This window comes from Prunus dulcis, chromosome 2, assembly GCF_902201215.1.
Source record: "Prunus dulcis chromosome 2, ALMONDv2, whole genome shotgun sequence".
In the NCBI taxonomy this organism is placed as follows: domain Eukaryota; kingdom Viridiplantae; phylum Streptophyta; class Magnoliopsida; order Rosales; family Rosaceae; genus Prunus; species Prunus dulcis.
Genome location: NC_047651.1, coordinates 1,867,142 through 1,879,143, shown reverse-complemented (window position 1 = coordinate 1,879,143; position 12,002 = coordinate 1,867,142). Strand labels below are relative to the sequence as shown.

Below are 12,002 nucleotides of genomic sequence, written 5' to 3'. Positions count from 1 at the left end.
AAATTTTGTTACAATCTGCGTACCTAGGATAAACTTCATCCGTTTTTTCATTTTAAAAGTTTAATGCACTTTGACTTCAAGTTTTTTTTTTTTTGTCAAGTGAATGGTATATAACCAAAAAATGATGGCCAAGGAGGGTTTAACGACGGAACCCCACAGCGACGAAGAACCAGCCTCCAAATCCCTTCACAAAATTGGCACTTACAAAAAAAGTGGTCGTGAGATTCCACATCCATCCCACTTTGACTTCAAGTTGCCGTGGCCTCGAAAGCCCCATTAAGTATACAAAACTACTTGCAATTGTGTACGCAGTTTTTAAAGACGTGTATTATTGGCCCCAAAAGAGTAAAAGCTAGCTCACCCGTCTTATACGCCCCCCTCTCCCTAAACCACCAGTCACGAACTAAAATATTCAGCTCAGTTCTCAAGTACATAAAAAACTGAAGCGAAAACTTCCAAATATAAAGCTTCTTCTGATCAGGAGGATGAACGAAACAAGGAAGGTGGTGTGCGTAACAGGAGCATCTGGTTTCATAGCATCCTGGCTGGTGAAGCTCTTACTGGAACGAGCTTATATTGTCAAAGCAACCGTCCGTGACCCAAGTCAGTGTATTTATATAGATATGCCACTAATATTTAATCTCTTCTCCCTTTTTTTCTCTACCGAAAAAAGGCTTTTCTTTGGATGATTTTCATTTTCAACTTCTTGGTTTTGATGACATCAACAGAAACTTCTGGATTTCGATTATTGTTCTCATCCATAATCATATCGAAATAACACTTATCTTCAGATCCAGCCTTATCATCATGTGCTAAAAATATGTCAAACTAGATTTTGGACCCAACACCATGAGGAGAGAGGAGAGAGGAGAAGACAGTGAATATTAAAGAGGAAAACAATTGTGTCAAACTAGATTGAATGAGAGTTGTATCTCCCTAACATATGACTAACTCTCTAACTGTATTCCATAACAATACAATTAGTGACTAATCTTGTACGGTGAGACCTTTTTTTTATGAACTAATTACTTTTGTAATTATGCATATGCCACAGATGACCCGAAGAAAACAGAACACTTATTGGCACTTGAGGGGGCAAAAGAAAGGCTCCATTTGTTCAAAGCAGATTTGTTAGAAGAAGGATCTTTTGATGATGTTGTTGATGGATGTGAGGGTGTTTTTCATACAGCATCCCCTGTAATACTTTCATCCACTGACCCACAGGTTCTAGCATTCATCCCTTTACTTTCATAAATACTTCAAACCTAATTGACTATTCTTGTCTTCTTGATGAGGGATTGGGCAAGCCATTGGACATTTTTAAATATAACAATGATCACCTTTTTAAAATTAAAAAATACAAGTGATATTGGGGAAGGGGGGAATCGAACATAAGACCTTAGGTGAAGGGTAAATGTTCTTAACCACTAAGCTACAAGCCCCTTAACGATGATCACCTTAAGGTTACAACAATGCCAAATTTGGAGTCCAATCCCTTAGAAAAACATGAACAAGCGAAACTGTGATTGATTGCAACCTAATGTGAGCTACTTGACCAAATTAGAAACCGTTTGAAAATTACAGGGACTAGATGTCTTGTGATACAAATTACATTTCCCTCTTTGCAGAATCAACATACTTTTTTTTTAATGCAGAAACTGAAACGGTTCTTTCTCTCTACATTCTCAGGCAGAATTAATTGACCCTGCAGTGAAGGGAACCCTTAATGTTCTAAAATCGTGCGTAAAATTCGCTACCGTCAAGAGGGTAGTTTTAACATCTTCTACGGCTGCAGTCATATTCAATGGAAGACCATTGACCCCTGATGTGGTGGTTGATGAAACATGGTTTTCAGATCCTTTTGTTTGTGAGAATTTGAAGGTAAGTGTGTAGGTTCCCTTGCTTATTATCTTCTTCCACGTTACACTTTTTATTCATGAAATTCATATACATTTGTTGTATTTACATGACATTAACTAGAATGAATTTGTCACATTTACAAGTATCTGCATCCAATTATGTAGGAGATGAATAATTATCCTATCTTTCTTCTTTCCTTTTATTCTCCCCTGTTCTTCATTTGTTCTACAGAAGTAGCTTCCAAGTTTTTGTCCATCTTCTTGAGCTCAAAAGTATTTGCATTAAACGATCTCAATTGTTTTTTTTTTTTTGTTTTTTGCCATTAAAAAAAATAATAATAAATCAGTTGTTCATGTGATTCGTTGCAATGAGGTATGCTTAACATAAAACAAGGCAGCAAGTATATCTTATCTTGGTTTAGTACGAACTTCTTTCTCTTCTCTATGTCCAGAAATGGTATGTTCTTTCAAAAACTTTAGCTGAGGAAGCTGCTTGGAAATTTGCTGAAGGAAATGGGATTGACTTGGTTACCATAAATCCATCCTATGTGATTGGTCCACTCTTACAACCAAGCCTTAACATCACCGTGGAGATGATTCTCAACTTCAAAAACGGTACACTTCAGCAACTATATATGATTTTTCTTTTTCAATCTTTGCTTGGTTAGAGCAGACTATGATGGAGAGTCAGAATTAACTTAGTTGAGGCAGCTAGCATAATGATTGTTGAGTGTCAAAACATTTTCTTAGAGTAGTAGGTATGTTTAACGAACGTTAAGGTAACGAAATGTTGGTTCGGGTAACGAAATAACATTTAAAGTTAGTCATTTGATGTTAGATGATTCTTGTGATGCAAGTTTGTTTCTTTTCTATGCAGATATTGAAGATGTAAACAGTTCTATTTATTCATGTAGTGATGTTAGAGATGTTGCTTCAGCTCATGTTCAAGCATTTGAGGTTCCTTCATCTAATGGAAGATATTGTTTAGTTGGACATGTTACACCCATGGCCAAGGTTATGAAGATTTTACATGAACTTCATCCCTCTTTGTGCCCACCTGAAAAGTAGGTTATAATTTGCAAAATGCCACAAATTGGCAATTTTCTTTTTCGAATATGACAAATTTCTAAGGGAAGGAAAGATTTATTCGTTTCATTGTTGGCAGATATGAGGAGGCCAATCCTTCTGAACCCACATATCAAGTATCACAGGAAAAAGCAAAAAGTTTGGGAGTTAATTTCCTTCCACTGGAAGTAAGTCTTAGGGACACTGTTGAAAGCCTCAAGGAGAAGGGGTTCCTCAAGGTTTGAATTATGCAACTGAAGGCAAACTTGTTCATTACACAAGTTTATCCAAAGAGATTGTGAAAGTATTATTGTTCATGTTCAGACTTTCTATATTTGTCTGCATTTGCCCCCAATGTTTCAGCTCGACTGAAAATGAATAAAAATGAAGTAACTTTTCAATCTCTGGTGTACCAACCAAAAGTATCTTTAATTATCTGTTTTATAATAACAATTTCTAACTTTTTCTTCAATGAGTTCTATCCAAATAACTTATGGCGTGCTTGAATTCGATGAAATGAAATGAAATTCTTTATTAATCCACAATCGGGGTTAAATCAGTGGTACAAAAAAGAGCACAGAATTTGAAAATTACAATAAACACCATATAAAACATAAAATTAGAAAAATCATTTATTGATGAGGATTTCAAAGAACATGTATAATTTTTAACAGAGTGTTCCTATTATACAGTATACACCTTTAAGATCTCTATAACCTCAAAAACCTCTCTCCTTTAGTTATTAGGGGAAAAATAATGAAAGAAACGAATAATCAACTGCAACTACCAATAATCCCCACATGAACAAACCCCATCACGGAAATGGTGAAAGTGATTCACATCTTGAACCAGAATCTTTCTATCGGCAAACTTGGAAATGAACTTCGTAACATAGTGACAATCCTCGCATAACCTCAAGTTCTTAGAAATCCGAATAGTTTCCCCCCTTTTGGTATTTATGAGTCCAAATGCAACTGCTAATTTTTCACTATGGCCTAATACTATTCGTTCCTTCTCTTCCCCATCAAGATCATATAGGACAACTTTAGTTTGCGGCTTATATCCTCTGTCCTTCATCTCTGTTGACAATTCAGCCAACAATGCATGGAGCTGCTCCATCTGTGGGTTAAACTCATCAACCGAAATGAAATGTGACTCGGTGATACTCCATGATAGATCATGTCTTCAAAAATTTGAATTGCCTTCTTTAGTTTTATATTTTTTCTCAAGAGATTTCCAAGCTTCTCTAGCCGTCTTGAATGCTGCATAAACATCATACAGTGTGTCATCGAGGCTATTCAAGATATACTTCATGCACTGGAAATCAGATTGTGTCCATGCATCAATTGCAGCATATATATAAGTTGGAAGCAAATGTAGTGATTACTCTGTGTTTACTTGAGAAATACTTCCCGCCTTCATTCTGCAGTCAGCATCTGATTTGGTTAGGCAAATGCTCCGAAGTTGCTTTTAGATCTTTATATATGGCTCAATGTTCCTGCATATAAAGCACATCTACCTCTTTAGTGTTTGCTTTACAAGTTTATCTTGTGTAAATTTTCAGAATAACTATAAATAAAAAGTTCAAGCTGGATTTGTTTTACTTCACTGTCTTCAAAGAAACCTAGTTAAACATTTTGAATCAGTTAAATAAGTGCTTCAGAAGTTTCCTGTCTAGAAGCTTCTAACTCAAGTAGCCGGTTAATATCTTGTATCTCTTTCGACTCGTTTTGTTTTAAAATTTTGGAATTCCTGGAAAAACTTATTTGTTGAATCATTCCAACTTTGAGATGTCGATTGTAAATGAAGTGTTTGAGCCAAGAGAATATGATGACCGATCCCTTTGTAGTAAAATCATGACTGCCAACATAGTTATACTTGTTTCTTCTAAACTTAATAATATATTTTATTTTTTATGGTCAATGTTAATAATAAACAGTGACTGCCATAACATAATTATTCTGAGCTGAAGACTGATGGTGACTCCATAGACCCTAATCTATCGCTGACATTTTTAAATAAAAAACACCAACTCAAGAACCAAAGCTTATTCTGAGCTTAGAGATAATAGACACAAAAAGAGGGGATGAGCAGGGGAAGGAAGGCGCTGTGTGTAACCGGAGCGTCTGGTTTCATAGCATCATGGCTGGTGAATCTCTTATTACAAAGAGGTTATACTGTCAAAGCTGTTAAAGAATATATACAAGTCCCACATTGGAAACATGACTAAATAAAATCCAACATATAATGAATGGTTCCACTACTAATATCTTTGAGCCATTTTGGGATAAAATCGAACACCTATTGGACTTCGTAGGCCCTTTTTGTTTTTTGGAGAAATGGAATCCATTCATAGAATCAAAATGGAATCCATTCCTTCATGTAAACCCCACACATATTAGGCTTTGTAGGTGGTTAAATTGTGAACAATATCGGTGTTGCTAGTAGTAGGCCACCAAACCATCTCTCTGAAATTAGTACGTACAATTCTTTTTATGTTTTCATTATCAAAACTTCTAGCATATATTAAATAGCTCTTTCAATAGTGATCACTTCCAAATTCTGGGTTTTCTATATTGTTTAGTTTTCAACTAGACTAAGAACTAGTTGGTGGCCCCGACCTTCCTAACACCAAGAAAATAAATAAATTCAGTTATCAAAGAGGGTAAAATATAGTGTTGCCCTTACTATGTTATATGATTATCCAAAGAAAACATAACACCTACTCTCACGAGAAGGAGCAAAAGAAAGGCTTCAATTGTTCAAAGCAGATTTATTAGAAGTGGGATTTTTTGACGCTGTAGTTGATCGACGTGAAGGTGTTTTTTCACACAGTATTGCTAAAATATAAATATGGTTCGAATGTATTAGGTTTTTTTTTATTCTTCTCCATAAGGAGGTATATATAAGAGTTTACATATGAGCTTTATAAGGAATTAGATACAGTAAAGAATTAGGAAAGTATCTCCTAATTGTACAATGATTTATCAATTATATAAAAAATAGGAAAGTAAATCCCTTAATTAATCAAGGAGAGTGAGTCATGAAATATTCTGCCACAAACAGCTTTTGTTAAGATATCTGCCAGTTGATCTTCTGATTTTACGAATGGTAGGCGGATGATCTTCTTCTCAATCTTCTATTTAATAAAATGTCTATCTACTTCAACATGTTTGGTTCGATCATGTTGAACTGGATTATGGGCAATGTCAATGGCTGATTTGTAATGACAATGTAATTCCATTGGCTTTCTTGGCTTGAAATCCAATTCTGTCAATACTCTTCTGATCCACAGTAGTTCACAAACTCCGTGAGCCATTCCTCGATACTCTACTTCTGCACTAGACCGAGAAACCACATTTTGTTTTTTTTTTACTCTGCCAAGTGACTAGATTACCTCATACGAAGGTAAAGTAACCTGAAGTAGAGCGTCTATGAGTAATGGAGCCAGCCCAATCAGCATTTGTGTATCCAACAACTTCAAGATCTCCATTTTTTAAGAACATTAATCCTTTTCTAGGGGCTAACTTTAAGTATCTTAAGATCCGATCAATTGCATTCATATGAGAAACACGGGGTGAATACATAAACTGACTAACCACACTCACAGCATATGCAATATCTGGTCTTGGAGGACGTATAAAAAGTAGAACCTTTGGTGGTGGTGATAGAAGAGGAGTTTGGGTAGCCAGGTCAACAAGATTGACCACATGCTCCTATGAGTTTGCTATAAGGTGGAGAATCGTATGGGTTCCTAACATCGCAGCGGAAGTAAGATGTGATATGAGAAGATGAGGAAGGTGATGTGAGAAATTTGATGTATGAATTTGATGTAGGAATTGGATTTAAGAGGTATGTGTATAAGATTTGAGGGTATGTGTTTAGGGATTTGGATAAGAGGATTTGAGGACTTTAGATTTAAGGGATTTGGATTTTGGGAAAAATATGAGGAATTTGATTTAGGGTTTTGGATTTGAATATGAGAAATTTGAGATAAGGGTTTAGAGACAAAACAACTTATCTTCACTCCCCCTCTCCCCCTGAAAAGAAAGGGTCGTCAGAGTAAAGAGATATTCAGTATCTTCATGGGACTACGTCAAGGTAATGGGGATACGTCAATAAACATATCATTTTCACTCCCCCTCCCCCCCTTGAAGAGGAGGGGAGGAGAGCACTTAAATTTCAAGAAGAATGCAAGCACAAGTCACAAGAGAACTTGGCTTTGATACCATGCTAAAATATGAATATGTTTTGAATGTATTAGGTTTTTTTAATTCTTCTCCATAATTAGGTATATATAAGAGTTTACATATGAGCTTTATAAGGAATTAGATACAGTAAAGAATTAGGAAAGTATCTCCTAATTGTACAATGATTTATCAATTATATAAAAAATAGGAAAGTAAATTCCTTAATTAATCAAGGAAATAAATCTCCTTGATTAATTAGGAGACTCACGTCAACAAGCATCTCCACTATTTTCATTCACTAACCCACATAGGGACAGAGCTAGAATTATAAAGTTGGGAGGGCCGAAATAGAAAATACTTGGAGAGGAGAGAATTGGTTTGGTGAGCAAATGAGGCTAGGCGTTTTAGAGTTTACAAATAAAACAGGTTAATGGGTCTTATACGGGTGGACATGACCCGTGACACAACCCATTTAATAAACGGGTTAGACATGTATTATAACGGGTTAGCGGGTTGATTCAAAACCCACTCGTTTAATAAATGGATCAAAACGGATTGACCCGAAATTGACCTGTTTTTTTATCATGCGGATTGAACTCTCTAATTTCTCATGCAGGTTTCGAGTCGTATATCGGGTCGTGTCCAAATTTCTGAGGGAAATATTCGTTTCTTTCCTTGACAGCATGCAGATTTGAGGATGGCAGTCCTTCTGAACCCACGTTTCAAGTATCGCGGGAAAAAGCAAAAAGCTTGGGAGTTAGTTTCCTTCCATTGGAAGTAAGTCTTAGGGACACTGTTGAAAGTCTAAAGGATAAGGGCTTCCTCAAGATGGAAACTTCATAATTTACTGCACAAGTTGGTCACATTTTGGCATTTTGTAGTCTGTCTTCTGCTGAACTCCAAAGAGATGATGAAATTAGTTTTGTTCTTGTTCAGACTGTTCTCATTGACTAGGCAAATTCTTAGAAAGTTGCTTTCAGAGTGATATATTTGGCTCAATCTTCCTGTATATAATTATCCCTTTTGTCTCTTTTTACATTTTGATCATTTTTTTAAGTAACTATAAATAATTTAAAAAGCTCAAGCGGGCATTATGTTGCTTACTATCTTCTTTTTTTTCTTTTTGTGGTCGAATATGTTGCTTACTATCTTCAAATTAATTCCCAATAATATTGTGTATATTTTAATATTTGTTGAACTATTGTGAATCAGTTAATTAATGAGATATTTAGTCATATACTCATTTTTAGCACTAAAACTATAAATAAACCCTACAGCATTTAATTTCTATAAACAAACCCCAAAAAAAACTCAAAAAATGACAACTTGCCCTATTGAATTTAATTTTGATTATTAAATTACTTTGATCCCCTATTGAGTGTTTTTGGTTTTTTTATGAGGCTTTGGGGTTAGGTTTGTTTTAAGAAATCAATGACAGTTTTGTAATTTAAAAGAAGTTAAAAGCGCTTTTGTTATGTTGTAAATAGGCTTTTGGTGTGTCTTTAAAGTTCATTTCACTAGGGTGTTTTTATAATTTGGGCTCCTATATTTGATATAATAGTGAATCTCCCTTGATTAATTAGTGCTCAAAACGATCTTCTCTACACAACTCTAACTTAAGAACCTTAGCCTGCCTGCTTGCTAAATGGCCAAACTTGAGGCCATCTCTAGTCATAGGGCTAAATGTAGTAATTTAGCCCTCCAAAATATTAATTTTTTAAACAATAATGTAGAGCTAAATTTTTCCATCTTCAGCCATTCAGGGCTATATTTTAGAGTCCTTCATATTTTATTATTTTGAGAAAAACTAGGGTACAACACATACATTATACAACTATGTATTGTTTAATTTAATTAAAGTACTATTTAGAGACAATATTTCATGACCAAGAATTTTTTATAATTTTTTTTAAACAACACTTAAAACATTTGAAAAGGTGACTACATTTTTTATTTATTTAAAAAAGGATGGGTTTCAATGGTTTGACATCCAACGATCATGACCAATAATTTTTTATAATTTTTTTACTAATTGAAAATATTTAAAAAAGCTTTTATATATATATATATATATATAGCTGACATCATCAATGAAAATCACATGCATGGAGCCCACAAAAATGACTAGGCCAAAGCTGGACTAAATGTGGCCTGGTTGGAGGGCTAAAGGGTCAAATGTGGCCCTTCAAATTTAGTCAAAATTTTGTTTAGCCCATAATTAAAGATAAGTTTTGTATTATTTTATGTCTATATTTGAAATATAGCCCATGATTAGAGATTACCTGATGTGGCTCTCAAACTCTCAAAGCGGCTTTGTAAATATAATACAACATGGTGTGTGACGAAGTACATGGTCTTAAAATATGAAATATTTTAAGTTAGATGGAAAAATGGTAATTGGTGGAAAGTGGAAGAAATGTGACAGAAAATGAGAATTAAAAACTACTGCTACTAACCTCATAAATATATTTTTTCTTATCCCACGAATGAATGCACACAAAGATCTTCTGTAATGCACAAGTTCTTAAGCTACAATAGGCAAATCTCCACCACATAAAAAGTACTTTTAATAGAATTGTAGAAAAATGATAACCAACGACCACAAACGACCACATGTTGTAAAGAAGGTGAAGCCCACATAGCCAACTAACATTTAAGTTCAACACAAAATCAAACCACACACCGACCAAATTAAACCACACACTTACCAAACCATATCACACACCCACCAAACCAAGCCATTTGCTTTGCCTATAAATAGGCATTATATTTGCTTGTAATGTGTGATGAAAAGAGAGAAGAGGAAGAGAAGGAAGAAAGAGGGTGAGTGAGTGAAGAGAAAGAGAGCAGAGAGAAATTCTCCTAGAGAGAAAATTCAGTGAGCCACACATATTGTAAACACTAAAGTTGTAGCCATATTATTTTATATAGTGAAAAGTTACTGCTGCTGCTCTCCGAGGACGTAGGCATAGCCGAACCTCGTTAAATGTTGTGTCTCATCTACTTTACGTGCAGCTCAATATTCGCACATATCCCAGTTCATTTTATAACACGTTATCAGCACGAGAAGCTCTCAGGTATAATTTTTGTGCTGCACTATTATCTATACTACTAACCATTATGTTGATGTAAGGAAGAAAAGTAGTGGAGGAGTTGTGGTCTGCTAGAGAGATATACGAGCAAACCAACTGGAAGGATAAGCTCCCTGCCTCTTACTTTTTCTATTATTTTATTATTTCTCTACACAACAAGTTCAACTTAATTGCAAGTGAAAAGAAGAAAAGCCAACATGATATGTCTAGCTTTCCACTAATATATCAATATAATAATATTATATTATTTGATTGTGGTGTTGATATGAACCCACAAATAATTGTCTTTACTTTATCCATATATATGGTAATTATATGGACTGTTTCACCTCCTATATTTTTTTGTGGTGGTTTTATCCACACACTTATTTTATTTACTGTATGGTGTAGGTTTATTACCCATACAACAGTATCTATTTAAAAGGGTGGTGCGGGTTTATCGTCCATGCCTTTATTTTTATTTAAATGTATGGAGCAGAATTAGTGCCCATACAAGCACGTTTACTTTATCGCAAATTTACTTTTACTTAAAGTATGATGTGGAATTAACCCTCATACTTTATGAATTTACTTTACCGCACATTTAATTTTATTTAAGGTATGGTGCGGGATTAACGTCCATACAGCAAGCAATTTAATTTATGAATTTATTTTACCGCACATTTAATTTTATTTAAGGTATGGTGCGGGATTAACGTCCATACAACAAGCAATTTAATTTATGAATTTACTTTACCGCACATTTAATTTTATTTAAAGTATGGTGCGGGATTAACGTCCATACAGCAAGCAATTTAATTTATGAATTTATTTTACCGCACATTTAATTTTATTTAAGGTATGGTGCGGGATTAACGTCCATACAACAAGCAATTTAATTTACGAATTTATTTTACCGCACATTTACATTTATTTAAAGTATGGTGCGGGTTTATCGTCCATACCAGTAATTTATTTACCAGCAATTTATTTTATGGATTAATTGTGCTGTATGATGAGTTTTTACAATATGCAGATCAGGACCAGAAGTTCCTTGATCCTCATCATACAATTACATCAGGACTTGAAGATCCTTGATGATGATATTGATATGAGAACTGGCAGTCTCTCCGGTACTATACTTGTAAACAAGAGATCGGACTTGAAGATCCTTGATCCTTGACATGTAAATAAGGACCTAGAGTTCCTTGATGATGTAACAGTATCATATTGGTTAAAAGTGCCGTACACATGAATAATAACTGTACTGGCAAATGTACTGCACACATGAATAGATATGTATTCATGACTTGATGAATAGTACTATTCACATGAATAGTGACGTATGCATAAATATTAACCATTTTGGGTAAACCGTCACTATATACAAAAGGGAACCTGCAGTTCCTTAAACTCATGGATGAGCAATTAAATGAGATGCCAGAAGTTTCTCAAAATATGGACAATTATGTAAGGACTTGAAGTCCCGAAATATGTACAGAAAATTGTAAAAATATCCATACCATGAGAATATGTGATTTTGGCCCGAAGTTCAAAATCTAAGGGGATTGAATGTCCATACCATGAGAATATGTGACTTTGGCCTGAAGTTCAAAATCTAACAGTGTTGAGAACCTAAAGTTCCAACAATTAAATGGACAACCCTTGAGGTATTATTGCAAATTGTGGTACACCACATATTTCTTTGGCATAAGAGAATGATGAATTTAATAAAGTTCGATTCTGTTATAATCACCTCAAGGAAGAAATATATTTTGTGAATTCCGGTTGTTAAAAATACACCGTGAAATGGATAA

At 34.6% G+C, this 12,002-nt stretch overlaps 1 protein-coding gene across 1 annotated transcript; it reads left to right on the top strand.

The window, feature by feature from the left end:
* Positions 1-326: 326 nt before the first annotated feature.
* LOC117620080 (tetraketide alpha-pyrone reductase 1-like) lies at positions 327-3,327 on the top strand. Its single transcript, XM_034350173.1, has 6 exons — positions 327-603; positions 1,055-1,224; positions 1,690-1,881; positions 2,312-2,474; positions 2,737-2,923; positions 3,025-3,327. The coding sequence occupies exons 1-6, from the start codon at positions 486-488 to the stop codon at positions 3,167-3,169; spliced, it is 975 nt and encodes a 324-aa protein (XP_034206064.1). The 5' UTR covers positions 327-485; the 3' UTR covers positions 3,170-3,327.
* The last annotated feature ends 8,675 nt before the right edge of the window (positions 3,328-12,002 follow it).